A 22770-nucleotide genomic window follows, 5' to 3' on the forward strand; every position below is an offset into this window, starting at 1 on the left:
TATTAGGATTTCATTGTAGTTGTTTATTTCGTCTTCGCTCTTAGCGAAGGCTAATTTGCCTATTTGTGAATTTGGAGTATTCCTCGTTGATTTGACAAGATAAAATCGATTTTGGTTTTGTATTGTCCGTTAGGGGATCGCCAGGTTCATCGTTAATTTTGTTTTTTTTAAGCATATGTTTATTATAATTAGCTTATGTTGCAGCGCTAAATATACTAGTCTCGGTCCTCTTTCATTTCTTTCGCCGTATCCGTGCTTTTTAGGTAACAAAATATTTACCAGCTTTGGGAGTTCCAACCTTGGCGTTAAAGTATGCCATTAGAAAAAAATTATATTTCAAATGACTTAGTAATTAATAACGCTATATTTATATAAATAATAATAAAATAAAACTTAAATAATCTAACAAAATTAATTAATTACAAATAGAAAATATCATTAAGACCGCTATCGGCAGTAAAATGCCCATGAAGCTGGCAAAGTTACCTCTTTGTATAGCCAAACTTATCCTTTGACAGAGGTACGTACCAGATCTTGGGTCACCTGTTGAATTGGTTAGACGCCTGGATAGCTCTTTTACGAGTTTTTGTGCCGATGAACCCCAAGGACCCATCGTCTCCACCCCAAAGGGAACAAATATGTATCACCTCCCGCTCTAGATGAATGTTCAATATGAGAGGGGGCTAACGTGTCCACACAAGTCGCATCCCACACCAGTGGCTTTCCACGACTTCAAGGAATCAACGTCATGCCATCAGGCCTCTTACCATCATCACGTGAAATTCCATTCGGCTATAGGATAGCCGGCACGTTGACGGTAGTAAAGGCCCGACGCAAGACGTCGTTTAAGGTGGCATGGCGCGAGAGACGGCCCGCACTGCGGCGGCAAGATAGGCCATGGTGACCACTGGCACAGGCTGTTTACATTGCCTCCGCAGCGGCACATATAGGGAACTGTTCTAGCGATACCCAGGCGTAAATCAACTGCGATTGAGAAGCTGGAATTATCGAGAAGTGTCCCTATGTTACTCGAAGGAGTGGCCTAAAGCCAGTACCCTGAATCTCGTTCGTTAACAGCAATAAAAAGAGCCTGATCCGAAATATTGTGATTTGATAATAATATCCTTTTGTGAATGATTTTGCACTGTGGCTCATTACAAAGCTTTTGTGATCGCATGTTTAAAGGGACATTTTCACTTGGACAGGCAACTTTCCAAGAATTTTTAGCAGTTTCCGCATACACCAGTGGCAGGGACCCTAATGACGGGGAGATAATATTATCATATAAAGTGCTGACATTGTTAACAGAAGATAAGAATGCTGGTAAGGATATACTAGATATTTTTCTGATGCCAATTCCACCAAAACGAATGGGCGGAGAAGCCTGGCACCAAGAAATATCAGACAATGAACAATTTAATATTTTTGATAGTAAATTTCGTAGAGAATCGTCCAAACTTGACAAAAGTATCTCATGATTCCAAAGAGGGCAACATCGGAGAACATAGGTTAGCTTGGGGACAAAAAGACAAAACCGTATTATATGATAGGCCATGTGGGAATGTATGCATAGTAAGCGGTCTGAATATTGTTCAAATTTTGAATTTTTTTCATTTATATATGCTGAGAAAGACTCTTCCAAAATTGGTGCAACTAAAAGGCGAAGAGATTGCTTTTCTAAAATTTATAAAAATTTGGTGCAATAATGTTGAATTGCTTAATTATCGCATCTCTTCTATCAAATGGTACCAAATCTGAGATAAAAAGTTCACACTTTGAAAAATTTAGGTCTAAACCAATTTCATAAAACTTTTTTATCAAAAAACTGAGATCTTTTAGAACTGTATTTGTTTCACCTCCTAAACTGCCGTCATCTAAGTACCACATATTTAATTTAGAGTTTAGTAAATTAATTATTGGGTGTATAGCGAGACTGAATATTGCCGGTCCGAGTGGATCACCCTGTTGACAACCAGTAGAAGACTGGAAAACATTATCCCTATAAAATAATTTTGACTCCGAACCATAACATTGCCAAAGATAACTAAATGTTTCTGGAATCGAATTTTGAATTTCTGTTAAAATGCTGGATCTACTTACAGAATTGAAGGCATTTTCTACATCCACTTTCAAGACGACCTCACCTCCATCATTATTCAAAAAGGAACGGAGCGCGTGTACTGCAGCTTCGCAGCCGCCTTTCCTATTAGTATTGTGATTTTGTGGGCTATGTCCCCAAGGCTTTCTCAATTCTAGTGTAGAATTTCATTATCATGGTCGCTGCCGCTTCCGTTGGTGCATAAGCTTGTATGATGGATATCTTAAGACCAAAACACATCATACATTACTAAATCACTAGTTACATTATTATCAATTTAATACAAATGTTAAACTATTATATTAATTTTATTATTAGTAGTAGTATTATGTATTATTTTATTATTACATGATTATAGAAATCATTATTTTATTGAAAATATTCGTCTAATGAATATAAGCAGTTTTTATTAAGGTATATTTTCAATTTAGATAAGAAATTACTATTTGACGATACCTCTCTTATCATCTTTGGGATCAAAATCAAAATTGGTCACACATTATAAACCTTTATACTAGTATATTCATAGTCTTTGATTTGAATTACCATTTAGTATATCATGAGTTTCGAGAGAGTCTGTGATTCCAATAATTTATAAAAATCCAATTTTGGATTTTCGCTAGTAATACACGAGGTACTCAGGTAATGAAAATGTAACAAGAATATACAAATTAAATTTGAAATCAAAATTAATTAAAGACGCGGGCCTCAAATCCGCGACTTCACGGGTTCCGACCGAGCGCTCTTACCAACTGAGCCATGCGTTCGAGTGAAGTATGATTCGTAAATCCTGGTATGTCTTGTTCAACTCTCATTCCCCGTAACCCAAGGGGTCGCGGCTTCGAGTCCCACATCGTTCATAAATTTTGGTTACAAATTTAATATGTACAATAAATCCTAGAAGTGAGGGACCTTAAAATTAACAAATTGTTAAAAAAAAACATAGTGTTGATATGGTCTTAATAAGATATAAGGTGGGTATGCAAAATTACTGCTAATTATTGTGAAAAATTGATGTTAATTGCCGCTCGAACAATGAATATATTACAATTTATCATGTCAAGGTCTGAAAACTCTTATGAAGTTTTAAATATAATTCAACATAATGTGAATATATTAACCTATTGTTAACCATTCTTGCAATTAATAATCTATACACATATAACTCGTATTAAAATAAAAAATTGTATATTATAATATATATCTTAAATGTACGCTTTGTAGTTCATGTAATTTTTGTCTGGTTGTCTGTATGTATGCATTTAATTTTAATTTAGAATATATTCAGGTGGCCCATGTAGCTCGTTCAGTATGGGCAAGTCTGAATCTATGTCGTACAAAGATGTGCTCTTAGGACACATGTCATCGATTTTAGTGACAAGAAAAACTGCATTCAAAGATTTAAATCTCGAGTAAACTTAGTATTGAAAGATACTAAGTTTGCTTAAAGTAGTTTAAATTAGTATCTTTGAAAGGAGTGGATAACATCAGCGATAATCGCTCAACATTCTAAATTTACTAAAAATATGATGCAAATGGCTGGCCCATGGAACTCCTGTCGCTGCCCTTTTATTATAACAATAAGGGACGAGACGAGCAGGACGTTCAGCTGATGGTAATTGATGCGCCCTGCCCATTAGAATGCAGTGCCGCTCAGGATTCTTGAAAAACCCAAAAAAAAACTGAGCGGCACTACAACTGCGCTCGTCACCTTGAAACATAAAATGTTAGGTCTCTTTGGCCAGTAATTTCACTAGCTGCGGCGCCTTTCAGACCGAAACAAAATAATGCTAACACATTAATGCTTCACGGTAGAAATATTCTCCGATATGGTACCCATAATCTAATCAGCATCCTGCGCAAAGGAGCCTCCCACTAGTGAAATAGTTCAGTCACATAGGTTCTTAGATACGCTCTCTCTCACCAACAACCTAGTCCCCGTCTCCGTCTCCTGCTGTAGACAGTCAAAAGAAGCGATTTCTGCACTATCACCCGAACTGACACGTCGACTTATTAGACTAAACAGACACGATATCCGAATCATGGTGGGCACCCTGACCTCACATGGTAACACATCAGTGAACGGCGTAACGGACAGTCCAGTAGGACAGGACAGTAGTGTCAAATCATGCAGAGGTTGTCTGGCTGAAGAGGAGATCACTCATGTAATATTTGAATATGCAGGAGTGGCCAACCATTCTTCGCGAGTACAATAAGTTAAACGATACCAATTCAGAACTTGATATTTCCTGTAGTGGGCTAGTCAGGCTTAAAGAAAGTGTTATTAAACACTTACTGTGTTATTCATAATGACTTAGTGGAGATTTAAAACATTGCTAATATACGCTTGTTAAAAAATGGTATTCATTATCGCATATTAGAGCTAAAACACTCATTATCTCTTCGATAAAACTGACGTGACTTATAGTAGCTGTCCTAGCTATAAACCTATTTTAAGCACTCGAACGCAGAAAACATGGCCGACATCGATCAGCTGTTCGTTAAATAACGTGTTAAATAGCTTCCCGCTCAAAGTTGTTGAATATCCGTCATAGATTGACAACCGACAAACTGCAAAACTTTGATTTTTGAAGTTTGAAATTATTTTGACATCGACTTTTGACAACTGACAAACCATGACATTTAAAAGATGTCTGTTTCCATTGACAGTTCCTCATTAAATTAGTTAAAATCATGTTTTTTTGTAAGAAATGGCAACATTGCGTAGCATAGAGACGTATTAGTTATGCGAGATTTATCTAACGAATATGAATAAGGAATTTTATCGAACGTTAGATAAGCTTAAAACACATTATAACTAATATAGCTTTATACCTTCGAAAAGCGTTTCATTATGAATAAGGCAGTTATCTGGTACTCAATTTGCATTTGTCAAATGATAAGTTTTTATTCATTCTTTGAATTAATAAGTTTTTATAATTTGTACTTTCATTTCTTATTTTGTTTTTATTGTAGCGATAGTATTAGATCTATATTTCAGTAGTAATTATAGGGTATTTTTTAATTTATATGTTCACCATTGCCCTATACTTTAGAATTACTAATTGTAACGTAATATTAAGACAGTTATTTTGTAAATTATGTGGTGCGCTTTAATAAATACATAAACTTACCAGCAAAACCTTATCGAAAACGAGGTCGCTGTGGGAATTCTGTGAACCCCCAGGAAGGTTCAGAAATTCTGGAGATGGGCTACTGCACGAAAAATGGATCCAACTTAGGGGTTTAACTGAGGCAACAGGAGCTCCTTTACTAAACCATTACCATGTACATAGTTGCATTCTAAATTTTGAAGCTGGATGAAATTATTCGTTTGAAAACCAGATATCGATTTCAGATTGTTGATTTTATTCTTGCATTTAAAAGTGAATGAACCGTCCTTTACCCTCTATTACAAGAACACGCAACAACGAAACAAGCGGTTAACCGGAAACGTATCAATGAGATACGTTTAGTTTTATTCGTTGAGTTGTGTAATAAACAATAGTGTAATATTAAATTTGTATTCATATATTATATTTTTCAATCGGTTTCTGTGTGGTTTATGAATACGACGTCTTTATGTATTTGTAAAGACTTTCGGTAATTGAAAACATGAAGGGGAAGTACCAGAGTATCCTATTTGATAAGTGTGTGTCTGCAAGTTATATTAATGGAAATGAAACTAAGGGATCAAAATGTGGTAACCTTAACGCTATAGTAAATTTTAGTTCGCTGATTTACTGTTGTAGGTAAGTATTATGTCCCGATTGAATAGAACTAATTCATTTTAGATTAACGAAACCAAGTCCAAAACTGCTTTTTTAAATACTTACATGTTTTATCTGTATATATTTATAAGATTTTTTAAGATACTATGAAATAATAAATTAAAGAAATTTACAAAATATATTAAAACGGTTCTTTCACGGGAGGGATGACCTCAATCGTTATTTTTCGATAGTATTTTGTGTAAATTTATATTAAGATTGTATTCGTAGATATAATATAATATATTAAAGTTCTTATTTTATTTTGTGGCTTAATTTAATTGAATAACATGTCATTTTCGCCTATAATTCAGGCATCACTTACCATATGAATGTTATTGTTTTTGTATTATACTGTGTATATATTAGTGTATACCTTGTTGGCGGAATTTAATAAATAAATAAATAAGTTTATTTTATTTAAATAAGTTAATTTCAAAGTATGTTTAAAATGGTTTATGATTATTAACACACATACTCACGCCTTGTTCCCGTCGGGGTAGTCAGAGACAATAGAATGCCATTTGCTTCTATCCTTACAAACCTCACGCGCTTCCTCTACATTCATTACTCTTTTCATACATGCTCGCCGGTTGCGGGTGCTTCGGACCTCTCCTTTTATTATTAACAAGTATTTAATTAAGTAAATTATATTTTATGAGAAAATGTTTGTACTTTTTTTTACAACTTTAGTGTTTTCCTGTAAAATCGGCAATGTATGTAACATGTATATAAATAATAATGATATCACAGACTGGAAATGGAGCGAACGCCCTTAGGCGTATAAATTTTATTTTACGATAATCTATCTTCTATATATATAAAAATGCATTGCTGTTCGTTAGTCTCGCTAAAACTCGAGAACGGCTGGATCGATTTGGCGAATTTAGGTCTTGAATTATTTGTGGAAATCCAGGGAAGGTTTAAAAGGTGAACAAATCGTGAAAAATACTGCTAAATTAAATAAAAACAACAAATTTGTTTTTCCTTTGATGTGTATGGCCATACAAATGTGAAACAATTTCATTACGACAGCAGGGTGCAAATTTTACGAAGTAATTTTTGATGTTATGATATATTATTGACAAATTCATATAAAAACATTATTTTATTTATTATATATAGAACAACGTCTGTCGGGTCAGCTAGTACATAATATATTGTAACTAAATTAAGAAAAAAAAGTCCACTGAGTTTCTTGCGCCCGTTCTTCTCAGGTCTGAGGCGTACCATAACGAATGGTTTGCAGTTTTTTTGAAGTTCAATAAGTAATTTTATATTCTATTTTGAATTGAAAATTTGAATTTGAATAATAAATAATAACAAATGTTTATCCAATCTCATCTTCTAATGTCACTTTATCGTTGTTTGTTTATTTAAAATATACTGGATAATAATAAAATTACTAGTATTTAACCAAGCCACAGCTGGGTTAGAAAGCTAATTCCACAGGATTAGCTTTCTAGTGCGGTGTTTCCGGGACGATACGATATGGGTATCTTCAAAAAAAGTGCTTACACTTGCCTTAAGGGCCGGCAACACTCCTGTTATTCCTCTGATGTTGCAATAGAAAGTGGGTGGTGGTGATCACCTAACACCAGGTGACCCGTATGCTTTTTTGTCCTCATCTTAAAAACAAGTATCAAAGTCTAAAATATTTTATTGACATAAAGTCAAAAGATTGCTCGTCAACGTCAAAAACAAAAAATACAATCTGGATACATGTTAATTACACAATAGTTTAAACATAAACATATTTTTAAAATAATGCTATCCACTAAAACAATACAAGGATGAACCATATCCACAAAAAAAAAAACAACTACAATACTATTCAATTCCAATATCGCTCACTGAGTCTACTTAGAAACTACGGGTATATTATATTTATATATGAAACTATTCTTCTGGTATCACATCCCCCTAAGGCATGTTGGTGATCATTTCTCTAAACACTTCTCTATCTCCAGCCTTTCTATTCAGCTCGTCAGCTCTCTGAATTACCATCCAGGATAATGCTGTCGTGCCAAATAATTCTCCTACTGCCTCTTCCCCCTGCTGATACAATCATATATTTCTTGTATCTCAAGTATATGTGGCAATAGTACGCAGTTTTTTTTTATGGAATAGGAGGACAAACGAGCGTACGGGTCACCTGGTGTTAAGTGATCACCGCCGCCCACATTCTCTTGCAACACCAGAGGAATCACAAGAGCGTTGCCGGCCTTTAAGGAAGGTGTACGCGCTTTTTTTGAAGGTACCCATGTCGTATCGTCCCGGAAACACCGCACAAGGAAGCTCATTCCACAGCTTTGTAGTACGTGGAAGAAAGCTCTTTGACAAACCGCACTGTGGAGGACCGCCACACATCCAGATGGTGGGGATGATATCGTAACATGTGGCGTGTCGTGCGAAGGTGGAATTGTGTTCTTTTTTGTTAAGGTAAAATTTTTCATTCGTTTATCAATTTTTTTCTTGTAAATTTTTCCGACCGAATAATTTTTTTGTTAAAATATCATACATAAAAAATAATACGCGTCGACATGACAACCTCCTCCGTTTTTTTCTTCGGTTGAAAAAGAAATGTTATAAAATCAATCGGAAATAATACCAAGATTACTAACTTGTCCAAAATACATACGGATACAAACAAAAATGTTTCGTATTAATATTATAACAGGAAGTGTGTTATAATTAATCATTATTTCACCTTGATTTATGAGCAGCACGTGTCCTTACGTACGAGAACATAGGAAACTGTTCCACCAATAATTACAATAATCCGGATGAATTAAATTATGGGCCGTATTGTATCTGTTTTGCAATAGTTATTAATTAATTATTACTACGGGTATTATTCAACAGATATTGTTCATATGATCAAAAGTATTTCATATTAATATGTTAAATATATCTAGTTTTGCCATAAATACTGAAACAAAAAAATCATTTTCTTTTGCAAATAACATTTATTTCTATTACATTTATTTCTATTAGTTTATTACGTAATATAAAATATTTTTAAATATGAAAAGCTTACTCGAAGTGGTCTTCATTGGCTGCAATATAGTTATTTAAACGTTGAGGTCAGTTGTCAATAGAAGCATGCACTCTTTCCATGGGAAGATTCTTCACTGCCAATCGTTCGGATTTTTTTAGGGACTCCAAATTATCATTGCGTTTAGAGTAAGCCGTACTCTGTTAAACTGACCATAAATCAAAATCCAGCGGATTAAGATCGGGACTAGACGACGGCCAGTCTTCAACTCCGAAACATTCGTTTCCAACCAAGACTGCGTAGACCGATGGCTCAGCCGTTCCGTCATAGCTAATACCCCACCAAACCATCACTGAAGTCGGATAGTGTCCACGTTGCACTCTGTCGATTAATTCCTCAGAGCTTTGAGCATAAATACGTTCATTTTGTCTGTTAAAGTGTTGCTCAATTGTAAAAAAAATCTCATCCTTATACGTAATTTTTCTGGTACCTCTTTGTGTACCGCTTCAGTAGTTGTTTCGATTTTACCACTCTATTCTTTATTATTATCACTTAAGTTAGTAATTAATTATTATTAGTAAGTTAATTATTATCACTTAAGAAATGACCAGTACGTCTCTTATACTTATAAAAACCAACGTGTGTAATATTTTTTGATATGAGCAAGGCTTTTGACTTCGTATCACACACCATCTTATTGGATAAGTTGGAGCAAAATGGCATTAGAGGACCAGCTCTTAACTGGATGGAGTCTTACTTAAAAGACCGTAAGCAATGTGTGGAGATCAATTCTATCGACGAAAAGGCTACCATAATTGCCCAACAATCAAACATTTATTTAAATAGATTTGGTGTTCCGCAAGGAAGCGTCCTTGGACCATTATTATTTTTTTATTTATATTAATGACCTGCCTAGTGTGACAAAAAATTACTGTTATTTATTCGCCGATGACATATCAATAATTATGTTATGACATGTAATAATAAAAATGAGATTGATATTTATGAAAGTGAAATTAACAATGAAATTAATACAGTGGTAAATTGGCTAGAGGATAATAATCTTCAAGTTAATATTAAAAAAACCTCATTTATGCAATTTAGTTTAAGTAACCGCTCTAATAACTATAACCTTAAGATAAATTATACAAATACCCAAATAGAAGAAGCTCTGCATGTTAAATTTTTAGGAGTACTTCTAGATAAAAACCTAAAATGGAAAGAGCATGTAGACATGGTATGCCAAAAAATTGATAGATATGTTTATGTGTTATATAGATTGCATAAAACGGCTTTACCAAGTACAGTCCTGGTAGCTTATCATGGTTATGTCGCATCAGTACTTCGATATGGACTCATCTTGTGGGGAAACTCTAGCGAGGCTAATAGGGCTTTCATAGCCCAAAAGAGATGCTTAAGAGCTATGACAGGAGCTTTTTACTTAGATTCGTGTGAACCACTGTTTAAAGAATTACGTATTCTTCCATTTCCCTGTATGTATATATACGAAATATTATCTTTGTCAAACAACATTTTTTTACAAAAGCAAGAGATATTTATCCGAGAAATACAAGAAACGGTGACAGACTGGTGATTGCACACAAATATCATAATGCATCCTACGGAAAATGTAGCTATGTCATGTGTATAAAAATATTTAATAAACTCCCTCGAAGCTTACGCGTATTACCCGTCCAACGATTTAAAAAGGATCTTTTTACATGGCTTATAGATAAATGTTTTTATACCATAAATGAAATGTTGACACATTAGGTTAAATTAAATTGACTTTAAAATATATATTAATTCTAGTCTTTAAATAATGACATTTAAAAATAATAATTATAATTTAAATTGACCTAAGTGCTTAAAATATAGAGTTTGTTAATGTAATTATAATAATAACTAGAATTTTGTTAATAATAATTTTGCATGCCAGAAATGGCCGATAACATTGATACATTAAAACTATTTACACCCATTGTTACATGTTTTCTAGCAAAATAAAGGATTTATTTATTTATTTATAATCTGCAAGTCCTAAGACATCTTTTAAAATACCGGTTTCTAGGTGCTATCTACATCTCCCTAGATAAAATCTTTTGCTTTCGGACAGGATGTCGTCGAATTCATTCCCTTACTTCTTTGACCATCTTTTTGATACAAACACTACGGGGACGAACAGATATTTTTCTGTCACAAATAGAGGAGGTCTCATTGAACCTATTAATAGCCCAGTACATAAATATTTTACTAATACCAAGCGTCTCCATACGCTTTTTGTAGTTTTTAAGTTTTAATAATTGAATTTTCCTCCACACCTTCTCTGTGTAATGCAATCACAGCGATTCATTTCTCTATATCACCCCACTCCATTTTAATATCGCAAAATATTGTACAATGTATTGGGGCCAAAATGAGAAATCTCAATGAACAATTATAATGTAAAAATGACAAATTCCAAATTTAAATGTAATATTTTGCTTATTTTTAATTGTAACAGGATTTATGGTCACACTAAGTATTTTGTTATATCTCATACGGTTTAGATAGCGTTTTCGTTGAAAGCTCCTAGATGGCTTATATTTTTTTGACACTTTGAACAAATTTTGATAGTGTATACAAAAATCACGCTATCCATTGATGAAAGCAGCATGAAAATTGGTGCAGTAGTTTCTGATTTTATTGCGAACAGACAGACACACGCGGCTGAACGTTATTTTAACGACGACGTAACTCTATTTAGGTCTCATTGTATATCTTCAAGATACATAATACATAATTATTGTAACAAAAGCAATTAATTTACACATTGTTACAATATCTGTGACCATTCTCGTAGTCAGACGGGTTGGTTTCACAGTTTACGAGAATTACGTAACGTAACAAATTAAGTAACATTAATTAATGATCCATTTGGTAATACACGCAATAAATGAGTTTAGAACTAAATACTAGGACATTATATAATAATAAATACGTTTTTTGTACTTTAGTGTGGTTTGTTAAACAGTGAATTAGTCCTAGTGCAAATTGGAGTGAATATCTCAAGTGCCATAAAGATCTTGTCATTAAATGTTGCTATCTGCTTATATCTATAACGTGATTTAAATATTGTGCATCATTAATACGTGCTTCACAAAGTTGAAATATGATATTATATAATATGTAAGTAATGCTTATAAAAACCTTTTTATTATTAATTTACGTAATTGTTTGTATACGTAACGATATTTAAATTCGTATTCAGATATTTTTTTCAAAAAAGTCTAAAACTCCCTTACGGAAATGAATGCCTCAGAGTTGAAGAGAACGGGCGCAAAAAATATAACGAGCTTCTTCTTTTTTTTATGAATGAATTTTAGACATAATCAAATTTATAACTTCAGTAGCCCGACAGCGGTTGCTGCATTCCCAATCTGTGCTATAATTATTAAGAAAGTCATTTATTTTATGGTAACCTTTAAAACAAACGCGATACAACGTACCTCGGATACAAAATTGAGCATAATTTTTTGCCTCATGCCGGGGTCGTCTCGGAAATTTTGAGGGTAGATTTAGAGGACCGCGTCCGCATCTATGCGTGTGTCTACATGCTCATAGTGGTAACGCAGAAACTGATCATCTCATGGGCTGCGGCAATTTCCCTCCGCTGAAATTTTCCATAAATAAAGTCTTTTAACAATTCATTTGAATTTCATAATATATTTGTTTTAAATATTTTCTGGGATCATATTTTTGTAAAATATACCTACATCGCCCCAAAAAACACTGACTCGACTTGCCGAATAGTAGTAGGTGATAAAAGTTTATGTTATACAATAGTAAAAAGTGAAACATTTTTGTGTTATCGTGTTTTTTAGTTTTTTTCAAAATACAATAGGATTTTGATAGGTAGTTGAAGTATGAAACAAAATAATAAGCAACAATGAAATACAAGTATCGCCTAAGAGAGAGTCTTCTTTAGTGACAAAGCTTAAAAACAAAATAATAAAAGAGTTAAAAATATTTCACGTCTGAGATACGATCCTTCGACCTCGCGGTGTTTCGGCTTCGCAATCACAATGGTTCAACCACTCTGATGATGTACTTCTTACGTCTTACGAATTTTCAATCAGGCCACGTGTCCTGACGCGAGTTTAGCATTTTATTCCCATCTCAAGAAAAGTCTTTTGATGCCTTTTTGATCCATCTAATGAACTTTTCATTTCAAAAATAGCAAGGAAGCGCGATTAATCAGAGCATAATTCGCCAAACTAATTTATAAACAATTATAATTAAATATTATATTGTAAGTATTATGATTTTATGAATATCGAACTAAATATGGTTTTATTTACCTCTTCTTGATAAGTTTTCAATTAAGTACACATAATTATTTTTCTGTACATATTCCGCCAACAAAATGGGTTCGAATCCCGGTAGGTGCAAGCATTTATATGATGAATATGGGTGTTTGTTTCCGAGTCATTGATGTTTAAATGTTTTTATGTATGTTTATGTGAATTTATGTATGTTTAAGTAAATATATTGTATTAAATATGTCATTGTCTTGTAACCCATAATACAGGCTATATATGCTTAACTTGGGGCAAGATAATTTGTGTAAAAAGTGTGTCAATATTATTATTATATTATTATTATTATATTTTTTTTATTATTATATTTTATTATTATTATTATATGATATAATAATAATAATAAGTCAATTGTTAAGTGTGTCCTAAGTTATGGGTGGAACCAACATACTTAATGTTTGATTCACAAATAGATCACTATTATGATAGTTTCTTGGATTTCTGTAACTTTACATATGTGTAAAGTTACAAAAATCCAAGAATCCAAAATTCAAAGTCATCATTACTCCTGAATATAAATCTTGCCAAGGAATGACTAACATTTATTTAAATCAATTTCTTTGAAAGGATTGAAACGCGTGTCACTTTAGCTTTTTTTTTTAATTTAAGCTGTTGCATAATTTTAGGCAGGATTATTGAAAAGTTGCTATTTCTTAATAAAAAAAACCTTACTTCATAATAATTCAGACCTCTTAACTTTTCTTTATAGCCCGACTAATGGTAATTGTACAACTACTCTTAAAAACTGCTCAATCACGTCATTATCTATGCACCTCAATGACTTCCTATACACATATAAAGACATATGATTCGCATCCTGATATTGGAACAGAAAAGGTCGTGTGTCAACTTTCAATGTCCGAATCAAATCTGAACCGAATGAATGTTTTACATTGCTGCTTATTGACCAAGAATAATTTAAACAAATGTAATAAATGCGGCAATGTATAGATATAGCAGTCTTCTAGTTATTTGTGCCATGTTCCATATGTCGGCTTTGTTTTTGTACGACATAGAATGTGATAGGTGCATATCGTTGGAATGTAATGTCCCTCCCACTGTTCTGTTCATCTTTACGCGGCCGCCACTTTGTACGATAATAGTACGTTTACGATTAACATTAAAATATGCACACAAACTATGCTACAAGAATACCATAAAAATATGTTACAGCTAGTCCTTCGATATTTCTAGTCAATAGTTTTTCATGTTAGTAGAGCGGCCATGTGATGTCATCGACGTAAGGCGCTGTGATTGGGTTATAAAGAGATGATATGCTTGCTGAACGATTTTTGATTTCCACTGGAAATATCTAAATAATAATTATCATAGAAACGTCTAATTTAATCTTAGATATTTTTAACCCTAGAAAGAGTCTTTGCTGCTAGACAGCCAATGAAAACAAATCAGGTTTATTACTTTAGTGTGCATGACAAGCTACGTCTTATACTCGTAATTTGTATGTCATTTTGTGTTAGTCTACGTGCATTGCTCAAAATAGAGGTTAACTGTTAACCTCCAATTTTTTTCGACGTTTGCAAGGCTTTCACAGACTATCTAGATTCTAGACGAATAAATGATCTAAGCATTGAATATTTAACTTTTATTTCATCTTACAGATTATTCACAATTATGTGTCTGGTCCTGGTTCCATGTCAAGCATATTCACATAATAAAGTGAGAGCTCTTCCTGAAGATTTCCTACTTGGCACTGCAACTGCATCATATCAGATTGAAGGGGCGTGGAATGCTGACGGTACAGCAATAGCTATACTTGTTCTAGATTTATTTTTAAATAATTTCCTCACTAAATGATCTATGTTTTTTCAGGGAAAACGGAAAATATCTATGATTATTTAACACACACACAACCATGCTTCGCTAAAGACTGCACCAATGGAGATGTTGCAGCAAATTCTTATTATTTATATAAAAGAGACGTTGAAATGTTAAGGGAACTTGGTGTTGACTTTTACAGGTTCTCACTGTCTTGGACCAGAATACTTCCAACAAGCTTTCCAGACAAAATTAATAAAGCTGGTGTTGAATATTACAACAACTTGATTGACGAACTGTTGAAGTATAACATTCAACCTGTAGTCACAATATATCATTGGGATCTGCCACAAAAGCTGCAAAATCTGGGAGGGTGGGCGAATCCTGATATTGTAGACTGGTATGGAGATTATGCGAAAGTCGTATTTGCTCTGTTCGGAGATAGAGTTAAGTATTGGATAACAATAAATGAGCCTTATCAGATATGCCATTTTGGATATGGTGGCACAACATTAGCACCAGCATTAAACTATTCGGGAGAAGCAGACTATTCATGCGCAAAGAATTTACTTTTAGCGCATGCGCGAGCATTTCACATTTACGACAAAGAATTCAGAATAACACAAAATGGTATAATATTCATTACAATAAATGCTGAATGGTTTGAACCTGATACTGAAAATGATATAGAAGCAGCAAATGATGCAAATATGTTTGGGGTAAGTGTATATCTTGTAGTTTCCAATACAGGTTCATCGATTTCAAGGCACCGTAGTCAATTTTCGGGTACAAATCTAAAAAGATCTCGAGTGTTGTTTATTGTATATCAAAATAATTACTTGCTTTTTTTATTATAATAGTAATTCCTAACATTAAATCTTCCAAATTCCATTTCAGTGGGGCATATTTTCACATCCAATATTTTCTCAATTTGGCGATTTTCCCGATGTTGTTAAAAGAAAAGTAGCTGCGAGAAGTGAAAGTCAGGGCCTCTTTAGGTCTCGACTGCCTGAAATGACGCCAAGTGAAATAGAATACATTCGTGGAAGTGCTGATATCTTTGGACTTAATCATTATGCTACGTATGTAGCTTACCGGAATCAATCCACAATTGATCATTATAGTTCTGTAACAGGACCTTCATTCGAAGCGGATGCTGGTTTTGACTTTTACCGACCACGGAATTGGCAAATTACAGAAACGAATGCAGCGATGGTGAAATATTTATTTTTATGGCGAAATATTTATATTTATTTATATGTAATTTTTGGGGCTTAAATGGTTTGACACTTTTTCACAAAATTATGGCTCAGTCAATTTTTGATTGCCCATGTTATAAAGCAGACCACTCTCCTATAGACCTTTGTGTGTACTCTATTGGAGTGAAAACTTCTTTTCGGCGCTAAGCAATTTTCTTGGGATGGATATTAAATCTTAAACTTGCGTCAGGACATGTGGCCTGATCGAAAATTCGTAAGACAGTTGTTGAAATTATGGATTTATACTTTTAACTAAGTTGGTAACTTGGTTGAATCATTGTGATTGCGGCACCGAAACACCACGAAGTCGAGGTCGAGGACCGAATCTCAGCCGTTAAATATTTTTACAATTTATTATGGATGAAAGTTGATTTTTCTGAGAGATAAACTTTTAAATGTAAAATAATTGTATTAGAAGGCATAAAAAACATTTATTTTCTCAAAATTGATACGTTTAGAATCCATTTTGATGTCAATTCTAAAACTATTACCGCTTCAGAATTATATGGTGCTCTGAGAAAGACGAAGCGGCGTAAGAAACTCTCCCAGAATTCTTTTTTGCGCCCTTTTTAATAAAATATATAATATTGTACTGTCAATAGTAGCAAAAGCAATACGAGATTTTTTTATTAAAATGCCATTTTTAATAAAACATTTAAATTTATTTAAAGAAAATGCCTGAACAGTGGCTGGGACTTTATTATAAAAGTATATACATTAATCCTTAAAGCTAACATGTATCTTCTTATGAAGCCTACTAGAATTAGTTACAAGCAAACTCTTATTTCTAGTGATATAATAATGAGAATTACTATCATGCGGTAATCTAATAAAGTGTTAAATATTTAATGTAATATAAATTACGATAGAGCAATTAATGAATATTGTATTGTGGTTAACCACATAAATGCTAGTACTTTCATTCTGATAAATAAAGCAATTCGTGCAAAATTATTCCCTAACCATTACAATATATTCAAAAATGCACAACGTTAATGTTCAAGTTTTAACTTCTGCTGGCACTCTGGTATTTTTTTTATTTATAGACAATGGGTTGAATCAGTTCACCACTGTGACTCTTAGACTGATATCTTTAGAGTGTACTTAGACTTGGCTCAGACTTTACTTATATAAATCTTAAGTGAGTGTGAGATTAGCATATTCTTTGATTTCGTATTTACATTCATTTGCAGCTAAAATTATGCTGAGCTTAAGCTAAGACAGCCCAATGTAAAAGTCAAGTTCGCGTTTTATTGTTATTAAATGATTAAAAACCAAGTTTTACAATTTAAAATTAATTGTGTGTGTGTATGTGAGTGAGTGAGTTTGTGCATGTGGGTTTGAATTGGACCTTTAATTGGGTCCATCTATGCAATGCGTGTGTTTGTCATGTCAGTCTGATCAAAAGATTTTCCACTTTATCATAAGCAAGACAAGGTAGCCAATTATTTAAAGCTTTTCTGCATAGATGTAATGTCATAGGATATATATTTAGGACACGATTTAGTTTATTATATAAGTACACTGATTGACAGCTAAACAGCAAAAGTATTGCGAACAGTAATGGTGGGAGCTACTTTATCATTTATTCTACTGATCAATTTGGCGTGATCTAGCGGAAGTGACCTGTGGACGGCTGAAATGATCTTAAGAACATAAAGTTTCCTAATTGTCAAAATATTACAAGTCAAATAGAGCGAATCAGTTGGAAATCTTAAAGGTTTGAAGTACATGGCCTTGAGAAGTGATCTTTGAGCTCTAATTATTAAATTAGATAAAAGCGTACCTATTTTTAAGGCTGAATTAACACTTATGTTACCTATTTTTAATCTCTCTTTTAGTATAAATACAAAGAGAGCCCTATTACCAAAATCGAAATACGAACTTTCGGATGACGGATCGTACATTTTTCTTTACGAAAGTGTTTCGGATACGAATTTCGCGATTAGACATTTTGTCTTTCGTTTACCTTATTTCCAAGTTCACTTGTCATTTAATTTTTTTGTTGTTTGACATTATTATGATTGTAACTACAACTTCACTTAGTATGGTTATGGTCTATGGTTCCGATACAAACTCCGTCCGCACTATTTGGATCCCAGATCTTTTCCTGTCACGTCCAGTTATTATATCTATCAATATAAATATTGAATGAAAAAGTTCGTTCATTTGGGTGAAGCTCGAGTTGCGGTCTGAAGCTGATTGGATTTCATGTGTCTTTCTTCACACTACCACATTTTTTTTAAATTCATTTCTAGTGTAGGCTATCAGACTGTGGAATGATCTATCTATTCATATAAGGAAAGCTAAGACGAGTGTCTCAGATCGAATCAGAAATGAGGAGGTCCGTAGGAGAACCAAAGTCACTGACATAGCTGGTCAGGATCGCCGGAATACATTGGATGAGGGCAGCGCAGAACCGATCTTCGTGGAGATCTTTGGGGGAGGCCTTTGTCCAGTAGTGGACGTCTTCCGGCTGATGATGATGATATTAATACACATTATTGTTTCAGTATTTCCCATTCGGATTCTACAAAACTCTTGTACGCATTAGTGGTGATTACAACAATGTGCCAATTTTCGTAACTGAAAACGGTATATCCACTCAGAGTGGATTGTTGGATGATGACAGAGTGATTTACTATCGAGGTTATCTATCTGCCATGCTGGACGCTGTTGAAGATGGTGTGAACATCATTGGATATGGTGCCTGGAGTCACATGGATAACTATGAATGGTCAGAAGGCTACACGTAAGTCTAAACACAATTTATATCTTCACAGTTATTTCCATAAACGTAAAATCATTGGGTTTACAAATGTTCATGCGAGAATTATACTAAAACGAATTTTAATCTAATTCTGAAAGTTATAAAATTTATTTTGGTTTGTTAAATTAAATGAATAGTAGCTTAGCTTATTAAGAGTAGCAAGCTGAAATATTGATGAATCAGCTCTTTATCTATACTAATTAATGGAGAGCTGTTATTTTTCTTCGGTAATTCAGCAAAAAATACTAAACCGATCGAAAAAAAACACACCATAAGATGCAGCGTGTTTCGGAGAAGGTTTTAATAAATGATATGTTGGTGATTATTTATCCGGAACCTATATGCTTTGACTTAGAATACCTATACACTCGAAACTACTGAACTTTATAAATACCACTGGACAGGCTGTTCCATATTTTTGACAGCAAATTTTTTGTGCCTTTTAGAAGCTTCACTTGCGAGCGTCCAGAGAACTAATTTTGACGTATAATACAAATGGCTGCGAATGAACGTACAATACTCTGAAAAATTTTTAGCGTTTACCGTGTTATCTATACTTCAAGAATCAACTTAAAAAATTACACATTTTTTTTTGTAAATAGTTTCCCACCATCTATGTTGTACCCTAGATTGTCATCACTAGTATTAGTACCGCAGACTCTCGCTACGTGGCCAACAGCGCCAAAATGGCGAATATCAAACAGGCACAAAAGCACTTTGACAGCCGCCAGTCCAGTGGTATATAGTAGAGGTCATTGCTCACAACGCAATTCAGTCGATGACATTTCATTATATATAACAATTAATACAATTAGCGGGCACGGGGTTATTTATATGAGAAAACAACGTTTGCCGGGTTAGAACATGTTTACAATAAGGTTTTATACAAGATGTCCCAACGGAATCAACGGAAGTATTGATGATGGAGCACAGGAGATAGACATAGACACAATTATTACCAACCGATCTACCAACATAGTTTTTATATAAGTCTTAACTAAATACGTGGATAACTGCCATATTTCACTAAATTACTTTTGGGGGATTCGTCCATAAAATCACTCTATGATCACATATTTTTGTATTCTTATGAATATAAACAATGAAGTTTAACTGTCGCAGAATAAGATGTGGTAGCTGAAGCAATGAAAAATAATGCACAGGCTCTAAGAAAACTGTGGGGGTATTTTATTGCAAGATATGTGTAAATGGAAATGGGAAAAGGGTAAAGGTTTTTTTAATCAGTCTCCCTGATTAATAAATCGATCGATCGATATTGATAAAATGCTTAGGTACTGACTAAGGCCGAGATCGATAGAGCGTACTAGACGTATTAAGCTTTGCTCAGACTTTACTTACGAAAACTAAGCTGAGTGTGATAAAACGCGAACTTGACTTTTGCATTGAACTGTCTTAGCCTAATCTCAGCTAATTTCAGCTTTCAAATGACTACGTCAGCAGTTGCCATATGACAACGGCAGCAAACTAGAGGTCCTAATCCAGTTGGTCAGGTCCACTTTCAAGAAAGAGGCTACTCGTCGAATCCAGCTCGGATGAGCAGCGTTTGGGAAGCTCCATAAAATCTTACCGTTCAAAATACCACAGTGTCTAAAGGCAAAGTATTTTAACCAGTGACGACACAAGGAACGCAGATGTGGTCGCTAGCTATGGGCCTTATGAGCTTGCCGCTCAGATGGCAATGGAGAGGGCTCGGAGTTTCCCTGCGAGATAGAATCAGAAATGAGGAGATCCGTACTTAGGAGAACCAAGGTCACTGACATAGCCCAGTTGGTTGCGAAAATGAAGTGGCAGTGGGCAGGGCACATAGCTCGACGGACAGATGGCCGGTGGGGCAGTAAATTCCGAATGGTGACCTCATACCGAAAGACGAAGTGTTGGTAGCCCCCTCCCCACAAGATGGATCGACGATCTTGTCAAGATCACCGGAATATGTTGGATGAGGGCAGCGCAGGATCGATCGTTATGGCGATCTTTGGAGGAGGCATTTGTCCAGCAGTGGACGTCTTCCGGCTGAAACGATGAAAATGATGAAGTAAAGTCTGAGCAAAGTCTAAGTACGCTCTAAAGATATCACTTATCAGCCTTAATCTTCCATAAAAAAACTAAATAATAATTTGTTTATTTTTTTCAGGGGACGTTATGGTCTATATCAAATAGATTTCAACGATACATCCCGTACCCGCACTCCTCGCAAGTCAGCGTACGTCTACAAGGAGATCATCCGCACGAGATCTTTGGATATGAGCTACGAACCTGACATGTCGAAATCTTTGTCTTTAAATTAAATATAATATAAAGTGTTGACTAATTTAGTTCATTTGGTTTTCTTAACGATCATTGACGTACAGTGAACAACTACACTCCCAATTTAAGGTCATGAGTAAATGTCTCAGTGGCGTCGTATACATTAACACATTAACTTATACAGATAACAATTCTTTTTTATGAAAATAAGGGACGAGACGAGCACGACTAATTGATACGCCCTACCCATTACAAGGCAGTGCCGCTCAGGATTCTTGAAAAACCCAAAAATTCTGAGCGGCACTACAATTGCGCTCGTCAGCTTGAGACATAAGATGTTAAGTCTCATTTGCCCAGTAGTTTCACTAGCTACAGCGCCCTTCAGACCGAATCACAATAATGTTTACACATTACTGCTTCACGGCAGAAATAGGCGTCGTTGTGGTACCTATAATCTAGCCGGCTTCCTGTGCAAAGGAGCGTCCCACTGGTAAATGTATGCTGAGTTATTAATAAACGCGGTGTAAAGTTACGCCAAGTTTAAAATTACTTCGCCCCATCATGTAATGCTGTAGTGACAAAGGTAAGATAAAACATAAAGTATTAAATTGGGAATAACTTTACTTCGAGGTTATTAAGAATACAGATGAAGTTTAAAATCCGCTAGAAGTATTTGCTAACGATATTATTTCAGGCGAAATATATTTTTTCTAAAAAATGTTTTCTTTATCAAGTGGGGTATTTTATATGTTTCCGTTTATTAATCTTAAATGTTTTTTTATTTAAAATAACTTCATTATTACGTGTTAACTTTCCATAACGTTACTTTTGCGTAATGATCTACCCCCTTATTCATAAAAGTCTGCTAACTTAAAGCATTGCTAATTCTCACTCTGTCTTCTTCTATTGACCTAAGTCAGAATGAGAAAAAACACTCCTAAGCGTCTGTTTAAAGTTAGCGGACCATTATGAATAAGGCTAATCATTAGAAGAGTGAAATTATGTTGTAAGCGTCATTATGTTGTTGACGGTGCTGGACGTTCGGTGTCGTATCACTTACTGTTGGAAATGATCGTTTTAGACTTAATCAGAGCTGAAGACTGACTGTCGTCTAGTCCCGATCTTAATCCGCTAGATTATGATTTATGGTCAATTTTAGAGAGTACGATTTGCTCTTAACGCTATGATAATTTGCAATTCCTAAAACAATCCGTACGATTGGCTTTGAAGGATTTTCCCATGGAAAGAGTGCGTGATTCTATTGATAACTGGCCTCAACGTTTAAAGGACTGTATTGCAGCCAATGGAGACCACTTCGAATAACTTTTTATATTTTATTTTCTTATATTAATGCATAAAACTAACACACTGTAAAAGTAATAAATGTAATTTGCAATAGAAAAAGGTTTTCAAAATCGTTTCTCAATTTAAATACCAGGTATTTAAATTGAGAAACGATTTTCACATCATAAGAAA

The 22770-nt window shown here is 34.2% G+C and overlaps 1 protein-coding gene across 2 annotated transcripts; it reads left to right on the forward strand.

Moving 5' to 3' along the window:
• The first annotated feature begins 5655 nt into the window (after positions 1–5655).
• LOC126969227 (myrosinase 1-like) lies at positions 5656–21362 on the forward strand. Of its 2 annotated transcripts, none has more exons than XM_050814570.1 (6): positions 5656–5850; positions 14844–14980; positions 15055–15719; positions 15898–16215; positions 18773–19011; positions 21182–21362. In XM_050814570.1, the coding sequence occupies exons 1-6, from the start codon at positions 5714–5716 to the stop codon at positions 21333–21335; spliced, it is 1650 nt and encodes a 549-aa protein (XP_050670527.1). In that variant the 5' UTR covers positions 5656–5713; the 3' UTR covers positions 21336–21362. The 2 variants fall into 2 exon arrangements, with proteins under 2 accessions (XP_050670527.1, XP_050670528.1); XM_050814571.1 differs by lacking the exon at positions 5656–5850 and adding an exon at positions 11708–12034.
• The last annotated feature ends 1408 nt before the right edge of the window (positions 21363–22770 follow it).

This window comes from Leptidea sinapis, chromosome 17 (assembly GCF_905404315.1).
Source record: "Leptidea sinapis chromosome 17, ilLepSina1.1, whole genome shotgun sequence".
NCBI classification, from domain to species: domain Eukaryota; kingdom Metazoa; phylum Arthropoda; class Insecta; order Lepidoptera; family Pieridae; genus Leptidea; species Leptidea sinapis.

What these genes read in the sequence shown, in the direction of transcription:
- LOC126969227 (XM_050814570.1), top strand. Translation starts at nt 5,714, where the DNA reads ATGAAGGGGAAGTACCAGAGTATCCTATTTGATAAGTGTGTGTCTGCA. An exon ending in TCGCTGATTTACTGTTGTAG is followed by an intron (nt 5,851 to 14,843) that starts GTAAGTATTATG and finishes TTCATCTTACAG; the next exon opens with ATTATTCACAATTATGTGTC. An exon ending in ATGATGCAAATATGTTTGGG is followed by an intron (nt 15,720 to 15,897) that starts GTAAGTGTATAT and finishes ATTCCATTTCAG; the next exon opens with TGGGGCATATTTTCACATCC.